This window comes from Mesoplodon densirostris, chromosome 3 (genome assembly GCF_025265405.1).
Source record: "Mesoplodon densirostris isolate mMesDen1 chromosome 3, mMesDen1 primary haplotype, whole genome shotgun sequence".
In the NCBI taxonomy this organism is placed as follows: Eukaryota; Metazoa; Chordata; class Mammalia; order Artiodactyla; family Ziphiidae; genus Mesoplodon; species Mesoplodon densirostris.
In genome coordinates, this window is record NC_082663.1 from 6,622,200 (window position 1) to 6,645,814 (window position 23,615).

Sequence of the window (23,615 nt, forward strand, 5' to 3'; positions counted from 1 at the left end):
ACAAGGTACCAGAACCTATAGTATGCTGCAAAAGCAGTTTTTAAAGGGAAGTTTATAATTACAAATGCCTATATTAAGAAAAAGAAAGATCTCAAATAAAAACCCTAACATTACACCTCAAAGAAATAGAAAAAGAACAAACTAAGCCCAAAGTTAGCAGAAGGAAGGAAATAACAAAGATCAGAGCAGAAATTAATGAAATACAAACTAAGAAGACAATAGAAAAGATCAGTGACGCTAAGAGCTGCTTTTTGAAAAGATAAACAAAATAAACAAACCTTTAGGTAGACTAGCCCTAGGGAAAAAAGAGAGATGAGTGGAATAAATAAAATTAGAAATGAAATAGAAGACATTACAGTTGATACTACCCAAATACAAAGGATCATAAGAGACTACTATGAAAATTATACACCAACAAATTGGACAACAGAGAAGAAATGGATAAATTCTTGGAAACATACAACCTACCAAGACTGAATGATGAAGAAATAGAAAGTCCTAACAGACCAATAATGAGGAAGGAGATTGAATTAGTAATCAAAATCTCCAACAAAGAGAAGCTCAGGACCAGATGATTTCACTAGTGAATTCTACCAAACATTTAAAGAAAAATTAATCCCAATATTTCTCAAACTTTTCCCAAAATTGAAGAGGAGGGAACACTTCCAAACTCACTTTATGAGGCCAGTATTACCCTGATATCAAAGCCTGATAGGGACACTAAAAGAAAAAAACAACAAACAACAACAAAAAAAAAAACACAGACTAATATTCCTGATAAATATAGATGCAAAAATTCTGAACAAAATATTAGCAAGCCAAATTGAACAGCATATTAAAAGGATCATGCACCATGATCAAACGAGATCTATCCCTGAGATACAAGGATGTTCAACACGTGTGAACTAATAAGTGTGATACACCACATTAATAGAATGAAAGATAAAAATCATATGATCTCTTATCTCAATAAATGCAGGAAAATCATTTGATGAAATACATCTTCTCATGATAAAAACTTTCAACAAATTGGGTATAGAAGGAACACACCTCAGCATGATAAAGTTGGCATATAACAAGTGCATAGCTAATATCATGCTCAATGATAAAAGGCTGAAAGCTTTTCCTCTAAAATCAAGACAAGAAAAGGGTGCCTCTCTTGCCACTTTTGTTCAACATAGTACTGAAAATCTTACCCAGAGAAATCAGGCAAGAAAAAGAAATGAAAGGCATACAATTAGAAGGAAGATGAAAACTTGTCTTTGTTTGCAGATGATATGATCTTATACATAGAGAACCCTAAAGGCTCCACCAAAAAAAAAAAAAAATTGCTAGAACTAATCAAAAAATTCAATTAAGTCACAGCATACAGAATCAACATACAGAAATCAGTTGTATTTCTATACACTAACAATGAATTATCTGATAAAGAAATAAAGCAAACAATCCCATTCACAGTGGCATCAAAAACAAGAAAATATTTAGGAATAAATTACACCAAGGATGTGAAAGATCTGTACACTGAAAACCATAAGACTTTGATGAAAGTAACTGAAGAAGACACAAGCAAATCGAAAGAAATCCCATGTTCATGGATCAGAAGAATATTGTTAAAATGTTCATACTACCTAAAGCCATCTATAGATTCAATGCAATTCCCATCAAAATTCCATTAGCAGTTTTCACAGAAATAGAACAAACAATTCTAAAATTTGTATAGAACCACAAAAGACCCTGAATAACCAAAGTAATCCTGAGAAAGAAGCATAAAGCTGGAGGCATCACACTCCTGATTTCAAACTACACTGCAGAGCTACGGTAATTAAAACCATATGGTACTGGCAAAAAAATCGACACGTAGACCAGTGGAATGGGATACGGAGCCCAGGTAACACCCTGCATATGTGGTAAACTAATATTTGACAAGGGAGCCAATAATACTCAATAAGTAAAAGATAGTCTCTTCAATTAATGGTATTGGGAAAATTAAATACCACATGCAGAAGAATGAGATTGGACCCCTATGTTACACCACTAACAAACATTAATTTGAAATGGATAAGAGACCTGAAACCTTAAAACTCCTAGAAAAAAACATAGGGGAAAAAACTCCTTGACATTGACCTTAGCAATGATTTTTTTGGATATGTCACCAAAAGTACAAACAACAAAAGCAAAAATAAGTGAGTGGAACTACATCAAGCTAAAAAAACTTCTGAATGACAAGAGAAACCATCAACGAAATGAAAAAGCAACCTACAGAATGGGAGAAACTACTTGCCAATAATATATCTGACAGTGGGCTAATATCCAAAATACATAAAGAACTCATACAACTCAACATAAAAAAAATCAATTTAAAAGTAGGCAGAGGAACTGAATAGACATTTTCCAAAGAAGACATACAAATGGTCAACAGGACATGAAAAAATGTTCAATATTTTTAATAATTGGGGAAGTGTGTATCAAGACCACAATAAAATGTTGCACCCTCCTTAGAATGGCTATCATCAAAAAGACAAGAGATGACTAGTTTTGGCAAGGATATGGAGAAAAAGGAATAATGGGATATTATTTTCTCAGCCATGAGAAAAAAGGAAATCCTGCCACTTGCAACAACATGAATGGACCCTGAGGGCATCATGCTGAGTGAAATAAGCCAGCCAGAGACAGACAAATACTGTATGATGTCACTTATATGTGAAATCTAAAAAAGCTGAACTCACAGAAACAGAGAGTAGAACGGTGGTTACCCAGGGCTGGGGAAAGGTGGGAGAAGTGGGGAGATGTTGGTCAAAAGGCACAAGCTTCCTGTTATAAGATGAAAATGTTCTGGGGATCTAAGTTACAACGTAGTGATTATAGCTAACAATACTGTATTACATACTTGAAAGTTGCTAAAAGAGTAGATCTTAAATGTTCTCACCACAAAAAAGGAGAAGGTAATTATGTGACATGATGAGGATGTTAGCTAATGCTATAGTGATAATCATTTCCCAACATATGTGTATCAAATCAACACACTGTACACCTTAAACTTATACAGTTTATAAGTCAATTATGTCTAAATAGAACTGGAAAGAAAATAACTGAAAAATATGTCAAAAGACATAAACACAAACTGTCTGCAGAGGTCATTCCCACCCCGACTCAGTTGGTCAAGAAAACTTATTAATGATGCATCTCCAATCATCAGAAAGGAACGACTGAGCTGTTTTAGAACTCTCCTGTCTGACTACAGCTCTGGTGGTCATTGCAAACAACCAGATCAGCCATCAGAAAATAGGTGTTTTTGATGGCTGCTGAGTCTGAGCAGTGGAATACAGGAATTTTGGCTGAGCTGTTATCCTCATGCTTCATCACCAGCCAGCATCACCTGGCCAGGACCCAGCCACTGCACTGGTGACATGGAGGGGAGGAGAGCTTGGAAGCAGAGGTCAGCAGGATGCTGTATGCCACTCAACTGAAAGTCCAGGAGGGAATATTGGGAAAGTGGTACTAAGACATGCATCTCAGCAATTCCTTGCCCTTTCTCCAGCCAGACTTAAAGAAATTTCCCGACAGGGCAGTTGGCTGTCCTTATTTTGCCCTTTGCATTTTAACCCCAGCGTTTCCTTTCTGGGGTATTTTTGTTTCATCTTCTGACATTGTAGTTGAGGTCTTGGTCCTGTGCTGAGCAAGGTACAGCAGATTCATCTAGCAGCAGCATCAAGTTGGCCAAAACTTGAGCTTTTTGCATCGCTTGACATTGAAGATGGCTGAGGATTCAGAGGTTCCTTGTCGGCAAAGCCAGGCGTTTCCTAACTTACTCACAGGGACAGCCAGATGTAAACAGATTCCTCAGCGGCAGAGCAACAGGGTCTCACGTTAAGAGGGTGGGCAGTAGCCATTGTCTCTTTGTGGGACTTTTCTTTATGAAACGTGGGCCTCAGGGGGTCAGGGTCCCAGAGGTCAAACTACTTTTGATCCCAGTGAATGACCTGGGAAGATCTGATTTTACTCAGTTTGTATATTGTTACCAACACAACAGAAACTATGTTTCTTTAGGTACTTTTCTTCTTAGTAAATATAGGCTTATGTCACCTAGAAAATAGAATGTTTTGAAATGTAATTATGTTTGTGTATACATGCCTGGACTGCATCCTCTCCTGAAAGCAATGAAAATGTCATTTTTATGTCACGGAGCTGTTAGCCTTTAGGTTAGAGACTGGTTCACCAGGCAATTCCATATCCTTTGCCTAATTTGTTAGGTTTCTTTGTTCTCTTGGACTCTGGAAACTTGAGGGCCAGAATGATTGCTCCATTAACAGCCTCAGGGTGAGGGTCAGCTGTAAATTTTTAGCATGTGGCTACAGGCACATTTGGGTGTCTGTGTTTCCAGAACCCATTTTTTGTTTTGTTTTTTGTTTTGTTTTATCAGTACATGGGCCTCTCACTGTTGTGGCCTCTCCCGCTGTGGAGTACAGGCTCTGGATGCGCAGGCTCAGAGGCCATGGCTCACGGGCCCAGCCGCTCCACGGCATGTGGGATCTTCCCGGACCGGGGCACAAACCCGTGTCCCCTGCATCGGCAGGTGGACTCTCAACCACTGTGCCACCAGGGAAGCCCGCAGAACCCATTTTTAAGTATGAAAAATAGCCTATCTGGTCACATTTTGGCTAAAACTGTCAAGTTAAAAATCATAGAGTTAGAAACCTTCTCAGTGATATTAGTTCTGTCTTCTGTACTTCATAACAGAGAGATAGCACAGCCCTAACATGTGAAAGTCCAAAGTGGATTTCATCCCTAAAACTTAAAGGGAAGGGAGAGAGAGAGAGACCTCAGACTAAGTTGCTGTCATTTTTATATAAATGGCCGATACAATTGTTAATGTGTCAATTGTATCACTTAAAAGAAGACATGCTTAGGTCCTAAGCCCCAGTAGCGGAGAATGTGACCTTATTTGGAAATAGGGTCATTGCACATGTAATTAGTTAAGATCAAGTCCTGCTGGAGTGGGGTGGGCCCTGATCCAACATGACTGGTGTCCTTGTAAGAAGATGGCCATGTGGAGACAGAGACACATGGGGGGAGGGGAGCGGGTACCACGTGATGATGAAGACAGACATTGGAGTGATACAGTGGCCAGCCGACCAACAAAGCCAGGATGGGGCAAGGAAAGATTTCTCTGCAGGTTTCAGAGGGAGCACAGCCCTGCCGGCACCTTGATTTCAGACTTCTGGCCTCCAGAACCATGAGATGATCAATTTCTGTTGTTTTAAGCTACCCAGTTTATGGCACTTTGTTTCAGCAGTCCTGGGAGTTAGGAGTTTGGAATTAGCAGATATAAACTACTGTATATAAAATAAACAACAAGGTCCTACTATATAGCAAAGTATCTTGTATAACATATAATGGAAAAGATTGAGAAAGAATATATATATATATATATATATATATATATATATATATATATATATATATATATATATGTATAATTGAATCATTTTACTGTGCACCTGAAACCAACACAGCATTGCAAATCAACTACACTTCAAAAAAAAAAAAAAAGAAAGAAAGAAAAGTCCTGGGAAACTGATATGATCAATATAACTGACTAGACTCTGCCAGAAGACATCTTGGAATTTTATTCTCTCTGTCCCGATGTCCCATCCATACTACCCACTCCTTTTCCTCCCAGCCTCTCTTGCATACACACAAAGAGTAAGGAACCCAGGAATGGATCTGTGGATGGAGAAATTCATCCTTCAAGCTTCAGGAGCCCATCAGCCATGACCTGTGAGGGGCCCACGTGGGAGAGATGGACTCCAATTGGAATCAGCAGTTCTTTGGGGCTGGATGCATAAAAGAAGTTTTTGAGAAATCTAAATGAAAGCGAAGACAGCATGTTACAGTCCTCCCTAGGTGACGGAGAACATCAGAAGGAAAAAAGGCATCTGTGGACGGGTACCCAAGTCTATCCTACAGGCTGTGTTGTGCGTCATTATTTCTTTTTCTTTTTCTTTTTTTTTTTTGCGGAATGCAGGCCTCTCACTGTTGTGGCCTCTCCCGTTGCAGAGCACAGGCTCCGGATGTGCAGGCTCAGTGGCCATGGATCACGGGCCCAGCTGCTCCACGGCATGTGGGATCTTCCCGGACCGGGGCACGAACCCTGTCCCCTGAATCGGCAGGTGGACTCTCAACCACTGCGCCACCAGGGAAGCCCGCTCTTTAGTTCTTTATCCATTTCTCTTATTATCTCATCAGTCCTCGAACCTTCTATGGAGAAACAGGAAAATCTCAAAGCATATTCAAGTCCCAAGCAGAAACTGATGACTTGATATTTATACTTGATTAAATACAAGCTATGCTGCTTATGTGACATGGCAACCATACATAATCAACTTCTCAAGTCTCATTTAGTTATATGTGTGAAATAATCATTTGTCAGCTATGCAGGATTACCCTGGGGAATCAAGTCGATTTCTCCTTGTATGCTGTACAAGAACCGAAAACAGAACCTTTAAGTTGACACATAAAATTGACCACCACACATGCCAACTAGGATGTGTGGGTGGTCATTGCCTAGAAGGTCATGGTGAGGATGGAGGGCCCAGCCAGCACAGTAAGAGCTTGATGGGGCAATGGGCCAAGGATTTCCATCTGTCTTATGCTTTTGTGATACAAAACCCCATGAAAGGAGGAATAAGAAGGAACGCCTGCCAGAAAGTTATATGAAAGTATATTATTCATATGTCGGAGTAGCTTATAGAAATAAAGTTCCCTCCTTCATTTTTATATCTCCCATGATTATTAATTTCTAGCATACTGTCTCATTCTGCCAATAATTACTAAAAAATACATCATATATCCAATTATCCACATTGATCCCAGAAATATAAAGAAAATATTATTAATATTCTGCTATTCATTTTATATTTGCTAGAGTTTGGTATAAAGTAAGAAATCTATATTCATTTGGAATATTTTTTTCTTTTACTGAGCTCTTGAAATAAGGATTATTTTGCTTTCTTCTGATGCAATCTGGGCTTGCAAATATATTTGAAGTGTGTGTGTGTGTGTGTGTGTGTTTGGTTGGTGTAGAATGTAGACAAGCACTAGAGATTCTGAAATTTGTTCATGCACGAATTCTACGTTCTGTGTGTATGTTGTTTTGTTGTATTGTTTTCATCTGTTTGTTTGTTTTTTAATAGACCAGGCATTTGGAAAGACCTAAAGACCATGGGCTCAGTGTCTCTCTTTATATTTTTCATCACACTGCTTGTTCTGGGCAGACAGGTAAGAAGTCTGTTACTTCTGTAACTTCTCTAAAGTGCTGTATTAATAATACTTTGCTGACGTGCATTGCCATTGCTTTCATGCAAACAAATGTTGAAGCATCAGAATCATCTTATCACTTAAGAGAAAAGTAGGTAGCACAAGGTGTGTATGCTTGGCTATAGACACAAGAAAAAGGCTTCTCATTTTTTTTTCCCTAAGAGGCAAATTTTTTGAACAGTAGAAGTGTGAATCAATGAATTTCCTGTTAAGTCTCAAAATAAATATGTAGGTTTCTGTAAGCCTACAATGTATTCCCTCAATAGCTGACACTAATTGGAAAAAAATGTCCCCTTGCCTGGGGTTTTCATCTGCATTTCAAAAGGTATGGCTTCTTTTTCTTTGAAGTGGGCATTAAATATCCCTGCTGTCACTTGCAATTATCCCTAGAACTATGGTTCCTGGTTCAAAAATTTTACTTTGTGATGCAAATGAAACGTCCTTCTCGGGCTCTGTGCCCACTTCTGGCCTCCCCGTGGAGCCTGTAGGTGCAGGACTTTTAAGGGCAGTATTCTTTCTCTGCCTGCAAACAAGGACAATCACCCAAAGACTAAAGACTCATCCCATACCAGGTAGCTCTGCCTTAACCAAAGTTCGTTTTAAGTTCTTTGATGGATAGCATGAAACAAAGAAGTGATTTATTTGGAGATAACCAGGGAAGAGGCAATGCCAATTAAATTATATACACATCTCTAAACAGTTATCTGAGAGACAAACTATCAACTGGGGAGTTTGGGTCTGGCTTCCATTTCTCACCAGGAGGAAGCTGCTAATAATCGTACAGTCAGAGCAGAGAGACCAGACCTGTGACAGTTAGTCCAGCACCCGGGAATGCCATCCATCCTCTTCCATCTTCCCGGGGAAGTGCGAGGGGCATCCTTCCCTGGAGCTCAGAGTGCAGCTCTCCCCAATTTCCCTAGAGCTATGCTGTGGTCCTGATGCAGAGCTTAGAAGACCCCGGTCCCCCCATCACCCTCCCCACCTCTGTCCCCGGCACATGCTATGTTCTGCCTTCTTAGGCAGTTTCTCCTACTAAAATGATCACTCAGATTGCTCCACAGCAATATATATATATATATATATATATTTTTTTTTTTTAATTTATTTATTTATGGCCGCGTTGGGTCTTTGTTGCTGTGTGTGGGCTTTCATTGCGGCGGCTTCTCTTGTCACGGACCACAGGCCCTAGGCGCGTGGGCTTCAGTAGTTGTGGCTCACGGGCTCTAGAGCCCAGGCTCAGTAGTTGTGGTGCACGGGCTTAGGTGCTCCGCGGCATGTGGGATCATCCTGGACCAGAGCTCGAACCCGTGTCCCCTGCATTGGCAGGTGGATTCTCAACCACTGCGCCACCAGGGAAGCCCCACAGCAATATATTTTAATTACCTAGAAACAAATTGAATTCTCCCAACTTTTTTTTATTGATCACTGAGATAATATACAGGCAATACCACTACACAAGTGTTGTCGAATCCCATGGCTGCCCACTGATCAGTTACTCCCTAAATGATTTAAATAAATAATCAAAAACCTGCAGTATTATGGCCAGGCATTCATTTAACATGATAGTGCTGATACCAGTTTCCTTTTTTGTCAGTAGTGTAATGATAAGTGATATGTACATCTAGAGGCCTAAAGAATAGTAATCTCTGCAGGATTAATTGTGTTCACAGTTACTCTTTAACTAGAACCAAGGATATACCAGGGTGAGCCAGAAGGCTGACCTTCAGTCCAAAATCATTAAGTGAATGATTTACTGAGGTCTCAAGTCTTCTGGGATAACAAGAACTGTGAAGTCTGTGATACAGCGCCTCTGCACAGCCTTCCAGAAACACAACTGTATTATAAACAAATGTCTGATATTTGAAATGAGGTTGTCAAGTGCTGTAAGAATCCATGGCCTCAGAGTTACCTCTTTTCTGAATATGTTTTAAATAATAGCACAGGCTTTTTGCAACTTATTTTTGTTATCATCTGTCCTAATGGCTTCCCTGACCCATGACCATCATTTTTGAAACGATGGCAATGTACTTGCTTTCTAAGAAAATGACTATACTAAATATTGTTCTAGGCATCTCAGAAACCTTAGTGAAAACATAGCACGTCCTAGACAAGAGCGACAGTACAGTACCACTCTCTGTACTGAAATCTAGTTTGTGACAGAAATGCAAGCCAACTCAAGGGCCTCTTTTTTTGTTTGTTTGTTTGTTTGTTTGTTTTTTGCGGTATGCGGGCCTCTCACTGTTGTGGCCTCTCCCGTTGCGGAGCACAGGCTCCAGACGCGCAGGCTCAGCGGCCATGGCTCCCGGGCCCAGCCGCTCCACAGCATGTGAGATCTTCCCGGACCGGGGCAAGAACCCGCGTCCCCTGCATCGGCAGGCGGACTCCCAACCACTGCGCCACCAGGGAAGCCCCAAGGGCCTCTTTTGAAAAAGAAAGATCCCCTGTATTTCACCCAGGTTTAAAGGGCAGCCCCCTGACATCAAGGGTCTGCATCCTAGGTGGGCTCATTCAGAGTATGGAACCAGGCAGTGGCAACCTAGTGCCTGAGAGTGAGGCCGAGGTCCTTGTGCATGAGAGTTGAGGATCCCAGAGAAAGTGGAATCACATGCTGCCTGCGTCCCTGCCCAGAGACCACTTCTATCCATGCAGAAAGGTGTAAGCCCAGTTCCTCAGGTACTTTTCAGAACTAGACAGAGCACGGGATGCCCTCGAGGCTGTGGTAGGACGTGAAACACAGCAGACAGGGTCACTGGGCTCCCAGACGCAGCCTGGATGCCCTCTCAAGACTCTTCCTGTTCTCTCCCCCATCACGCCAGAGCTCATGAAGACAAATTCCATGTCTGAGTGGGATCTGGGCCCCTAGGCATTTGGGGAGTAGCCCCAGATGGAATCTGAGAGATGGGAGGTGATGTGAGGCCTGGAGGTCATGGAGCAGGGCTGCTGTTTTAGTTGAAGTGTCACAAAGTCCTTAGAGTGCTTTCCCACCCTGAGTCAGGGTCACGGAGGAAGCAGCTCTCCCCGCCCCGGCTGGATCTCCTCACGCAGCCTCCCCAGGTCTCTGTGTCAAATCTCCCTCTCTTTTCTCCTGTAAGGACATCAGTCATTGGATTTACAGCCCACCCTAAATCCAGGATGATCTCATCCTGAGATCCTTAAGTTCATTACATCTGCCAAGACCCTATTTCCAGAGAAGTCACAGGCACAGATACCGGGGTTCAGGCTTGGAACGATCTTTTTGGGGACGTGATTAAGTCCATTACAACTGGTTTGGGATAAAAACATTTGTCTTCCTTTGGGGGACTGCACATGAGTTTTTAAGGTCCTTGTGCTTCAAGGCAAGGGTTCTGCAGCTGACTGCACTGGTTGGGGAGGTGAGGGGGAAAGGTTTGTCAGCAGGTCACTCGCAGTCCAATGTAGCTGGTCCCAAAGTGCTCTGATTCCTTTAGTAGGAGAATTAAAGGATGCTTGCACATGGTGCAGTAGCAGTCCCTCAGAAACCTGAGTGACTCTTCATGAGCTTTACGAAAACCTTTCAAACTTACACAAATTGGGCTTGCTGCCTGCCTTAACTGGCTCCATGGCTTCACTTCATGTTTCATTTTTATCTGATCTTCAGTGTATACCTGTGTCTTCTCGATGCCACCACCGTAGATTGCTTCTGTTATTTTAGTTTAATACCGGCCACACCACTAGTTTAACCCCCCCAAAATATCTAAATAAATAAACTGTTCCCCAAGGGAGGGGCCTTTTCCAGTACATGCATAGCATGATTTCTATAAATACAGAATGTGGAAAATGTGTCAGTAGTGTAAAAATTTAATATAAGCAAGCTTTTAAAATATCTCTTTTGTAATCTTTTTAAAAAATGTCTTGTTATATGAGCTAAAAATAAGTGCCTCCCCAGAGGAGGAGGAGTAACTTTTGTACATATCATACATAGTTTGAAGCAAACCTAATTTCAGTGAATGATCATTGTTCTTTCAGGTGTCAAATTGTGAATTTTTTTTGAAATTGCCATCTGTGCGTGAGAGGCCATTTATGTGTGTTTTATTTTGCTTTGTGCTGTCATTGGTAGAGCTAAGCAAACCAATAAAACTCCCTCCATTTAGTTCTTCTTTGCATTTATTTGTCAATAATTACTATCTGTGCTGAAATACACTCTCTCTATTAGGCCCTTCTGTTACAGGAAGATTCATTCAAGTCTATTTCATTATATTAAATTATATACATCAGAGCAGATACAAAATGATGACAAACCAAAGAGACCCTGTGACGGTAAACAGGCCTCTCTATTTCTACAATGTTAATAACAGCTGACTTTTAAAAACATTGAATTTTAATATATTATAAAGCATGAACACATATGTTTTTACTAGCAGGCACCATCTTAATTACATTATATCAAAATGAACTTTTGTCTAAATATAATGTCATTCTCTCAGTACAGTGCAATCCCAAATGACAAAACACATACTTTTCAATGTACACTTAATTACATAATTTGTGGTAGAGGAAAACTGATTTTCAGCTGTTAATGGCAAACTGCTACAAGGGAACACTATTATTTTTTAAATGCAAATCATGAAACAGGGCACTCTCTCTACTAATATATTTTCCATTTTTCTTTTATTCATTATTTATATTCTATCACAGCTCTTTTCAAAAAATAATTCAAGCCACCATTTATTAACATGACTATGTAAGAAGCTTTCATGTCATTTTTGTCTTTCAAGCCTTCAGTATAGCTATTTCTGTTTCTGAGGCTGGTTCTTTCCCAAATTTGCATTTTGGAAATCCATGTTAAGAGGGTGAAATGAGAGACATTTCGGGGCAACTGAGGGCTTGGTAGGGAGGGTGACAATCCCGTTTGGGGGGGTCTTTTGTAGGTTTGTTTCATTCTTTTTATTTTCTCTTTAAAGCCTCCGCTCTCTGGCAGGACAAGATGCCTATTGTTTCTTTACCTCTGTGTCCTCTTGTAACAGAATGAATATTACTGTAGGTTAGACTTCTTATGGAAGAACAAGTTCAAAAAAGAGCGAGAGGAGATAGAAACCATGGAGAACTTGAACCGCGTGCTGCTGGAGAACGTGCTCCCTGCACACGTGGCTGAGCACTTCCTGGCCAGGAGCCTGAAGAATGAGGTCAGAGAGGCTGGGCTGATGGGGAGAGGTGTGGCTGGTGGGGAGAGGCGGGGCCAGTGGGGAGAGGCGGGGTGATGGGGAGAGGCGGGGCTGATGGGGAGAGGTGGGGCTGGTGGGGGAGAGGCGGGGCTGGTGGGGAAAGGCTGGGCTGATGGAGAGAGGTGTGCCTGATGGAGAGAGGCGGGGCTGGTGGGGAGAGGCTGGGCTGATGGAGAGAGGCGGGGCCGATGGGGAGAGGTGGGGCTGATGGGGAGAGGTGGGGCTGCTGGCCAGGAAAGGGCGTGCACTGGCGAGGGCCAAAAGCTTCTGGCAGTGACCTAGAGGCCTGTGGCACTTCAAACATGTCAGTGTTCAAAATACGCGACATTGGCCTGAACGTGTCCATTTTCAAGAGTATGTTGACTGGCTGTATAGAGATCAACTGAGAATAGTGAGTTAGACTCGCCTGTGAGCATTTTAGCATGAAGTTGATTCCTTCTTCCTAGTTTTTCTTCCCCAATCATGTAAAGTTCTGAACGTGCAATATGAGACACTGGGGTTCCAAATATGTCACAAAAGAGGTCATCACCCTCTGCCTAGTGTGGGAGGATGCTTCCTTACCAGCGTGTGATCAAGGCCAAATCAAGAAGCAAAATCACACCGTGCATCCCACACTCCACTGTTTCACGGCTCATGACTTCCCTGAGAGCCTTTTAAGGGTCTTAGAATTTCAAAGTTATGATAGAATTTAGGAGTTAGCCACACAAGGACAGATCAAAGACTTGAGACCATCCATTTGAATGGATAGAAATGGGAATTTCGTGGAGCGTCTAAAGGAATGGATATTTAACTAGAGTTGGAGATATTGGCATGTTGTTTCAATGCTGAAATGGCTTATGAAATGAAATGTCATGAATTTTCTTTAATGTAATGAAGTTACAAGAGTCAGCAGATGTATCTACAGTGGGACTCTGTTAATTTAAGAAACATGCATTTGAGCACCCACTGAGTGAATGACCTGTGTTTGGTGCTGTGGAGTTTCAGGGATGTATGAGGTGCAATCCCCGTTCTTAGGAAATGTTCAGTGAGGATTGGGCATGGATGAGGGTTCTGGAAGCCTGTAGACAGATGAACTCATTAGTAGATAAGCTGAACTTAGATGATGCTGATGCACAGAGCAGCAGAGTGAAAAGGCTTGGAACCGTATGTATCTGTAACATATTTAAGTTGACATTGAGAAGAAAGTGCCAGGTGGTGGGCAGGGACTGGACCTTCTCACTCTGGTCTTTCTGGAAGCATGCTAAGCATGGTGAGCCAGTCCAGGGGCCCCAGCAGGTCCCACCATTCACTTCTCTATTTCTTCTGGTGTTTTCTGCTTTCAGTAGGTTATTCAGCAATTTATTTACCTCTTGGTCACAGACAGTGAAATCATTACATCTATTAAAAAGGAACCGTCTGTTTTCATTAGCAGTTTAAGAGCTTGTTTGTGTCTATATGTCTAGCTATCAATTCAGGTTATAAATTCATCTGTTGCCCCCTGCCCTGGGTCAGGCTGGTGCTGGGCCTGGTTACAGAGATGAACAGGACAAGGCTGCCTCATCTCCAAGAGGGGACATAATCCTATTGTCTCCAAAGGTGCTAACTGCGTAAATGCAGGAGTCCAGAAAGTCCACCACTGTGAGCAAGTGACTTCTGAACCAGAAAAGAAAGTGCTAGAAACTGGCAGAGAGATGCAGGCTGCAGAGGGGGAGAAAAAGACCGTTCCAGGCTTCAAGGGGCTACTTCTGTCCAGAGGACAGGACAGTGCTTCGTTCAAGGCCTTAAAAGGCCTCGGGTTCAGCCCTACAGCACTTGGTGACCTCTTCTGCCTGCTCCTGATGTCTCCCTAGGCCAGACCAGGGGCATCGTGGGTTCTCTCTATTCGTTCCTGTTTGCTTGACTTATTCTAAGCAGGCCTCTGAACACAGTTGCCCCTTTGGAAATCATAAGGAAAAGCAGATAGGGATGGAGAGTGAAACCCACAGTGGACAGCATGGGCTCGAACCTTTGTCCCAACATTTTCTGTCATGGGAATGTGAGCTACTTCCCCGGCCTGAGCCCCGTCTCCCCATGAGTCATAGGGGAATTGTGCTTTACTTTACACAATTCTTAGGTAGAGAGTGGGATGTTACATGTAGCGCTGAGCATCTGTCCCTCCAGCTGAGGTGGACATTTGATAGAGCAGGACCCGGAGTCCCACATCCATGCAGGTGGGACATACCTGGTGGGCAGGCAGCATCAAAGCACCAATGGACTCATCCACTTACCGGGTGGCCCTACTGTGTGCCAGGCCAGTGACCCTTCTGCGACTAGCACGTCATGGGTGCTCCCAAGATGGAGGTGACGTTTCCCTCCAAGTTTCCTCATCAGTGCTGCGAGTTTAATAATTAAGAACAGCATCTTCTACAGCCTTCACCGCCCACGTGGGGTCCGTGGGGAAGGCTGCAGCATCAGGGCAGCACCGCGCGGTGGGCTTGAACCCTGGAACAGGCACCACCTCACTGCGCTGGCAGTTTGGGAACTTTTCCAAGACAAAGTAGGAATCAGCGCGTTTCGATGAAACCAGCTCTGGACTCCGTTGCCTCATTTGTCAGATCAAGAAGGTGAATTCCTTGGGGGCCTCGTCCATGGCCGCATCATGCCTGTGTGTGCACGTGAATCTGACTTAGGTGCTAAAATGATTTCCCCCGCAGACAGTCAGCACCCATTCACCAAGCTCCCAGCTTATTCTTTCATTCAGGAAACACACCCCTGACCCAGGCAGCCTCATTTTCCCATAGGAAAATGAACAGGAGCTCAGTTCCAAAGCTTTTCAAATGCTTATTGCCACAAACAGCTCCAAGTTCCCTTATTGCATATTAGGGGTCTCCGGTTTTCGCTTAGGAACCCCGATACCCTGGACATTATTAGATTTGCACTTTCTAGCTGCTGACCTCACATTGCTCAGGAGGGTAGAGCGACACACACTGAATCTTTAATCGGGGGCATCAGACCGATGAGACTGTCCTTGAAATGATCTCTTCATTCTGCACAACTGTGGGCTGCAAGAACCTCTGTGTTTCATCAGACAACACAGAACTCCCCTGGGCTGTGACTTTCCAGATTTTACTGCCAGATTTTGCTGGTTGGGTTAAATATTTGGGGAGGGGAGGGAGCTACTCAAGCAGCCACTGTAACTGTTGGGGATTAAAAAATTAGAGCGGGCCCCATCGGGCAGCCTGTGGTCAGGGCAGCCTGACGTCTGCTCAGCGGGACAGAGATGCCCTCCAGTCGCTGCTCAAGATCAGACCGGTAGTGAAGGAGAGTTTGTTGCTCCAGTCCTCACAGGGAATCCCTAATGCAGAAGAGAAGCCCCATAAAGGGTCTGAAGGAGAAGGAGAGCCCCTAGACCCCTGCCTAAAGGCTCTGAGGGCTCCCACCATGAGCCTCAGAAAGGACGGTTTTGTTTTTTGGGTTTTTTTCCAAAATGTTTATAACCAGGTTATCACCAAGAGACTCCTCTGAGTGCATGGCAGACCTCCGCCCCATCCCTCTGACTTCCCGACAGGCCGGGTGCCTAACTTCGGTCACAGTCAGCCCTTCCTGTCCTCCATCGACTTCATCCCTGGGCAAAAGAACCCACTTCCCTGACCTGGGGATGTGTCATCCTAAGCTTGTGATCCCAGGCCAGGCAGGCTGAGGTGTTTGACCTCCTGCAGCCAAACGGTGATGGGGCCTGTGCTGTTTAATAGCGTGGACATGGTCCAGGCTGCTGACCCCCCTCACTGTCAGGGCCGTATAGATGCGCCCTGCATGCACGCTCTCTCTCTCTCTCTCACTCTCTCTCTCACTCCCCCTGTCTCCTTCCCTAATGCTTCTGCGAGGGAAAGTTCTGCCCATTGTCGAACACGCAGATCCTGGAGGAGGATCATTTCTGGAGGATCCCAGACCCAAAATGGGCGTGACAGAGCATAGCCAATGCTGGGACAAGAGAGGTTCCTGGGCCCCGGCCAGCTTTCCTTACCTGCTGGGCCCTGCTTGGCCGTTGAGAGCAAAGCTCTTATCCCGGGCCTGGCACGTCTTAGTTGTGGGACCTCGGGCTCCATCCTCACAGAGGCTATAACTAATTTCAGAAGCAATAATTCATGCGAAACTTTTAGAGCAGTGCCTGGCATGCAGGAAACACTCAATTTTAGTCATCTTTGAAGCAAATATCCCAAACGTATGCAAAACTTGAGAACACTGCCTCCTGGAACTTATCAATATCTGTCAAGGGAGGCGCCTCCCCACAGCTTTTCAGCGCCCGACCAGCATGGACAACAAAACGCACCTAATGGCTTTGTGCCGCATCCTCATCTGATGGCATCACCTCCTTGGCTCCTCCGTGGTGTGGGCTGAGCACTCACAGCTTCTGAAGGCAGAGGCTGGACCAGGGTTATTCTTAGAACATGCGGTAGACAGGAGTGTGGCTTTCAGTCCCACAGCAATGGTTAATGTTCCATGGTTTTCTGGAACATTCCTTGGAAACATGACCTATGACCTTGGCCAGGACCCATATTCACAAAGAGCCTTTTGATTCTCCTACCCGCCGCATGCACATACAGAGGAAACTCGTTTGCCTTCAGAAATACAGAGTAAAGAACGATTTAATCACAGTAATTCCAAAAAGATCTTTATTTTGATTTAAAATTGTTCACTGAACCTGTGTCCCAGGCCTGTGGGCAGAGAACTGCTGTGTCCACTTTGCAAGCTCCTCCTCTTCCTCCCCCAGGGCACTGGTTTTACTCAAAACATCCTCAAGCTTCTCCACTAGCTGCTGACTGTCCTGACCAGGTCCGGGCCCTCAAGCCATCCAGACCCTGGTACAGAGTTCTGTGGCCCAGACAGAGCCCACTGGTTTACAAAGCCTGCTCTCCAGATGGCTGTGTTTTGGCAGGAATATGTCAGAAAGGTCCCTTGAACAGATGTCCCAGCCAGCTTTGGTCACTTGTTGAAAAGACTGCATTTTTTCGACCCTTTGACGAGTCCCCGGTGGTCAGGGTTATGTGTGATTCTGAGCCACGCAGCCTCACTATGGGAGAACTGAGGTTTGATCAAAATAAGACACATATAAAACTACCATATGACCCAGCAATCCCACTACTGGGCATATACCCTGAGAAAACCATAATTCAAAAAAAATCATGTACCAAAATGTTCATTGCAGCTCTATTTACAATAGCCAGGAGATGGAAGCAACCTAAGTGTCCAACATCAGATGAATGGATAAAGAAGATGTGGCACATGTATACAATGGAATATTACTCAGCCATGAAAAAGAAACTAAGTTGAGTTATTTGTAGTGAGGTGGATGGACCTAGAGTCTGTCATACGGAGTGAAGTAAGTCAGAAAGAGAAAGACAAATACTGTATGCTAACACATATATATGGAATTTAAGAAAAAAAATGTCATGAAGAACCTAGGGGTAAGACAGGAATAAAGACACAGACCTACTAGAGAATGGACTTGAGGATATGGGGAGGGGGAAGGGTAAGCTGGGACGAAGTGAGAGAGTGGCATGGACATATATACACTACCAAACGTAAAATAGATAGCTAGTTGGAAGCAGCCGCATAGCACAGGGAGATCAGCTCGGTGCTTTTTGACCACCTAGAGGAGTGGGATAGGGAGGGTGGGAGGGAGGGAGATGCAAGAGGGAAGAGATATGGGAACATATGTATATGTATAGCTGATTCACTTTGTTATAAAGCAGAAACTAACACACCATTGTAAAGCAATTATACTCCAATAAAGATGTAAAAAACAAAACAAAAACAAGGCACAGATGTCAATGCGGGTACAGGGGAATTCGCCAGGCACACAGACGCTCCCCCTTCTCAGCTAACCTCCCAACACCCAGGCAGCTCCCTCAACACATTCCTTACAGAGTCAGGCTAGAAAGCCACAGGTTTTCAGAGATGCTTTTGTGCTTTCTTATGATCTGACTCCCCTGAATAAATTAGGTGTTAGCTGACAACTGGGGGCCGAGGGGGGATGTGAAAGGTGGGCGCTTCTCCTCCTCACTATGGCCTGAGTCAGCAGGAGAAAGTGCTGGTCCCGGAGTTTGGAATCCCAAGCTAGTGGCAAGTTCTGGCAACTTCCTAGGGCACACCAAGCAGACATCTCCACACCTGGGTCCAAGCAGCACCAATCACACTTTGTTTTCCTGTCCTTGTATTTGCCCTCTCTCTCCAGCTAGACTCTAAGCTCCTTAGAGCAGGGCTTATGTTGTCCGTCTCTGTGACCCCATTACCTGCTATGAAGCCTGGCACATGGCAGGCCCTCATGGGGGGCTGTGTGTGCCTGTGTGTCTATGTAACAGCATTCTAAAGTGAATGTCAGCCCATGACACCAAGAGACAGTAGGTGTCATATTCCAAAGGGGGTGCTAAACAGTGTGCAGAATTTACAAATGCAAGAGCTACACAACTCTCGACCCTTCAGTCTCAGGGACACGAGGGCTGGGAGAGTAGAGGTTGGAAGAGGGATTTGGGACAGAATATACTGAGAAGCGAGCCCCCTCCTAAAGGGACATGGGGAACCCTCCCTTTACCTCTTGCCTCATACATAGACCATAACCACTCAGCTTGGGATGTGTACCTACGACTTGGGCCCCTACGTGGTCCTGGGGCAGCAACTCCATCTGGGGGACACAGACGACATGTAGGTTCATGAATGCAGAGGGCAGGGGCTTATTGGAGTGTCTGGTCTAAGAGAGTTGGGGGCTGCAGGTGGGGATGTAATGGGACTATGAGGCTTTGGGAGGGCAAAGCCTGCTGAATGTTTCCAGGGACCAAGCCAGAGAAGAACAGTTGGCATGGGGTCATTTTAGATCCTGTTTTGAAAAGCTGCTTGGAGGGGGGAATGGGCCCCAGCAGAAGCTAGAAGACTAACCAGAAAGCCCGGGGCTGAGAGAGTAGTCACAAGTAGGAGGGCAGTGTGTGGTCCACATCAAGAGGACCTTGGCCGGAAGTCCTGTGTTGGGGGGAAGTGAGGGAGAGTCTTCAAATAACCCATGAACATGTCCACCAGGTCTAAGTTCCTTGGGAGCATGATGTAGTTAATGGAACGTGTCCCTCCTCCAACAGACCCTTCTTTCTTCCCCTGTTCTCCACCCCTGGGTGCTTTGGAAAACCTGGCTAGGCAGCTGGGGAGGGTCAGACCAGAAACATGAGGAGGAGAGAGAGTAGAAGCCAACCGTGCCCCCTTCTCACCCTGCAGACACTCCTCCACCGCCCAGCAGGCCCACACTGGGGAAGAAGAAAAGCCACACATTCCACTGAGGTCTGAGTTCTGACTTCTCGTTAGATTGGACACTTAAATTATTGATGAGAGGACTCCTGTTACCTGAGAATGACTAAAAGAGTCATGGGGTCGTCCCAAGTTTTCATCCAGAGTTGGGAAAGAACTGAAGTCCCGCTCAGTAAACTGAAAAGGATGGTGCACAAAGAAATGCAGCTGCTTTGTGATGATTTTGCCATAACTTGAGCTTGTTTTGCAGAATGGCTACATGTGAGTGAATGTTGAAATGGCATCTAAGCTTCCACTTTTAAAGCTCAGCGAGATTCTTGTTGGCAGCTATGTTCTGGACAAGGGTCACCCGTGCTAGACCCTGAATCTCAAAATCTCCTCCAAGGCTTCCTACCTGCCCTACCCTCACCCCAGATCCTCTGGAAGTATAAGATAAGCTCAGGTCATCAGCCAATCACCTTGTGGTTCTCTCTGGCCCCAAGCGCAACCCAAAAACCTGAGGGAACCTCTCATGAGTTTAGGGTATGGCTCTAATCCCTGCACATTTCATTAGCTCTAGTGAATTTGTAAAGCTTCCCATTTGTCAAGTTTCCCTGATTCTCAAGCATAGCCCTTTGGAAGCCCTGAGCCAGGAACTAGGGGCTCAGAAATCCCCACTCACACTTGGTGTTTCCTCAAAGCTCCAAGTGACCCATTTGTCAAAGAGGGTGGGTGAGCAGCTTTGCAGTCCAAGGCCCCAGTAGCACTCAAGGCCTGTGGAGTGCCAGACCAGGACTCTAGAGATTAGTCCTGGGCCCTAAGTCAGTGGGAGCTTTGGTGTGTCACCAAACCCCCCTGACTTAACAATCCCTCATTTGTTCTGTGATTCTTAATCAAGGCTGCACAGCAGGAAAACCCATGGAGTTTTACAAAAAGATGCACATGCTTGGAGCCCACCCCAGGGGCAAGGTTCAGTGGGCCATTGGGCGGCCCACGTGTTGCCTTCTTGAAAGTCCCATTGGTGACTCTCCCAGGCATTCCTATTTGAAGACCATGGAATTAAATGATCCATCAGACTTCTTCCAGCTCCAACAACCTAGGTGTTCTGGGGCAAGAGTTCAAAGGACAATTTTGAGAGTGTCAACCTAAAGATGTTTTATTAGACTCCAAACCAGTGTGGTTAAAATCAGCCCTCATATCCAAACTGTCAGTCAGTTCAGTCTTGCATTTCCTTATCTCCCATCACCAGATACCCTTAAAGACCCTAGGGGAAGGGAGAAAGGCAAAGTGACGTGACCTACAAGTGAATCGAGACCCCATGCTGCCCCAAGTCCAGGCAGCACACTCTGTGGTCCTCCAGGAAATGCAGGGTAAAGTATAAAGTGCAGCATTTATAAGGGTGACCTATGCATCAGACTTGGTAACTGTGACCTTGGGAAAGTAAGGTAACTGTTCTGTGCCTCAGTTTCCTCATCTGTAGATTGAGAATAAAAATACCAGCTTCCTAGGATTGTAGTCAGGGACAAGTTAATGCTGGTGGAGAGTTCAGAGGGGTGGGCATCCTGGCATGCAGTGGGCACTCAGTCAGTGCTGGTGATTATTGTGTGTATTCTTGTCATCATCATCATTCCCCAGATGGTCACTCTGGCTGATGTCAGCAGATAGTGGAGAAATGCAGGGTACAAAAAATATATCCTTGCCTTGCTAGATGTACCCCTTTTCCTTAAGAGTAGAGAAGTCAGTGGAGTTTATACTACTTTTATGAAACTGCCCTTTTTAACTAGAAGAGGCTTCTAGGGGCTTTTCTCTCCCCTGTTACCCTGACACCATGGCTTGGTCAGCATTACTGGAACCTAAGCTTGGCAATCACACATGCCACAGGTCATCTTCCAAGCATATGAGTGTTCACAAAAACAACTTTTCAGAGAGAGGAAGTACAGGTCTGCATGAAGAGCCAAGTCAACCATATTGAGAGCAGAATAGAAAATAAAAACCTTGATTCTATTGTTCATGTATTTTATAGAGTTTGTAAGGCAGTAGCAGAAGGCATTACCAGGTGGTTGGCCCTGAGAACAGGAAGATGACACAAGTCTATCTTTCCCAAGAAGTGATTGTGACCTGCCGTGGGTTGCCATTGCCCTGATGTGTGTGTCATGAGATGTCAGCAGAGGAAGAATGGTTTTTCTGAGAGGCCACCAAACCTTGGAGTTATGGTGCTGTTGAAGTGCTCACTCCCTGCTAAGGGATTCATCTGAGTGCCCTAGACAGCAGAGCACACTGGTAACATCCATGCAGGGTAGATTCTCTCCCTCTGCCAAGGACACAGGAAACACCAGCCGCTAGCTTTCTTTCCTCCACTCTGAGGTCGCCATCTTGTGTAACAGAACTCTCCTCACATTTTCTGGTGGAGGGAGTGCTTCCCATGATGCAGTGTGCCCACATTGGTGCCTGGCCATTCTGCCCGGGACAAGCCATCCAAGGGCCCTGATGCAACAGCACCAGTGAGAGAGCAGATCCTCCCACCCAGGACCAGGCCCCATGCCCACATAATAACGCTTCCTTTAAGAAATCTCCACTGAACTTGAAGGTTTCACTATATGCTGGGGAAAATTATGTGTGGAAACACCTTGAAATTGTATTTACAAGACATTGTAGTTTTCCTCATGTCTATGGGTGAAACAATGAGCTATAGTTTAGACTTTTCGTTTAGACTTTAGTCTATTTAAAAACAAAAGGAAATCCCGAACAAATGTTTCTGGTGTCTAATACAATAGAATAAGTAGTCTGAGGAATTTCACTAGTTCTCTCTGGTGTACTTAAGAAGTAACATGCTGAGTTTCATCAGCTCCTTTCAGGGGATGCTGAAGAGGAAAATTCATGAAGCCTCCAATCCAAAGAATGTAACCGTAATGAGTCACTTTAGGACAATATTGTAGCTTGGGAAATCATTTTGTTTCCCTTTAGTTGTTAAAAGAATGTTGTTGTTGTTTTTTCCTAAGTGAGAAGTCTATGGTCTCTTGTAATTGTCTAAGATAGAGATGGCAGAGAGGGGTAACGGGAAGGGCACCTCATACTAACTGGTCGTGACAGTGGGGGTGCGGTGTTGACGATTCTGAGCCTGCATCCAGCTCACGAGAAGCCTTCCCCTGTGATCAATGGCCAGTGCCTAAAATGGGCCTGGGACCAGGGTGGGGCAGGTGGAGTGGACACTGGGCGATTTCTTTACCAGTCTTAATGTACAGAAACGCTTCCATTAGGAGTATGTTTGCTTAAAAGGTTTCCTGGTGCTCAGCTCTTCCTTTTCTCCTGGGCAGGATTTATACCACCAGTCCTATGACTGTGTCTGTGTTATGTTTGCCTCCATTCCGGATTTCAAAGAATTCTATACAGAATCGGATGTGAACAAGGAGGGCTTGGAATGCCTTCGGCTCCTGAACGAGATCATTGCCGACTTTGACGACGTACGTACTTACCCTTGATGGGCAGGGGCGGCCCCAGTCCCATACTTTGGCATCCCTTTGGACTGGCACATTTGAAGTTCGTCCAACATCATGGCATATCTTAAAACGTGTCCTTTGACAAAATTTCTGGTGGTTGGCATTAAGCTTTTTTGCTCTAGTTAGGTCACTGACTAATTTCGGTGAGGCAAACACATATTATTTTTAAAGCTAATATGATTTCTATAAACAACTAGCAAAATCTGTTCAATAAAATCTCTTCAGCATGCCCATGAATTTTCTTGAAAGGCTTGAACTCCAAGGAAAATACTTGCCCATATTTTTATACATAAAAAAAGATAGTACATTATTTGCATGTGTGTCTGTGCAAACTCCAAGGTCTATGTCAGATATCAATTTGAAGTGTACATGGATGGCATGCTTTATTATTGAA

The 23,615-nt window shown here is 44.4% G+C and overlaps 1 protein-coding gene across 3 annotated transcripts in view; it reads left to right on the forward strand.

Moving 5' to 3' along the window:
* Positions 1 to 23,615, forward strand: part of ADCY2 (adenylate cyclase 2) — a 440,892-nt gene that overhangs the window by 394,540 nt on the left and 22,737 nt on the right. For 2 of the 3 annotated variants that reach the window (XM_060092712.1, XM_060092713.1), the window contains exons 19-21: positions 7,194 to 7,278; positions 12,300 to 12,458; positions 23,039 to 23,185. In XM_060092712.1, the coding sequence (XP_059948695.1) occupies positions 7,194 to 7,278; positions 12,300 to 12,458; positions 23,039 to 23,185 (391 nt within the window). Of the gene's footprint in view, positions 1 to 7,193; positions 7,279 to 12,299; positions 12,459 to 17,226; positions 17,830 to 23,038; positions 23,186 to 23,615 lie in introns of those variants that run through there. The other variant, XM_060092714.1, reaches the window with a different exon arrangement.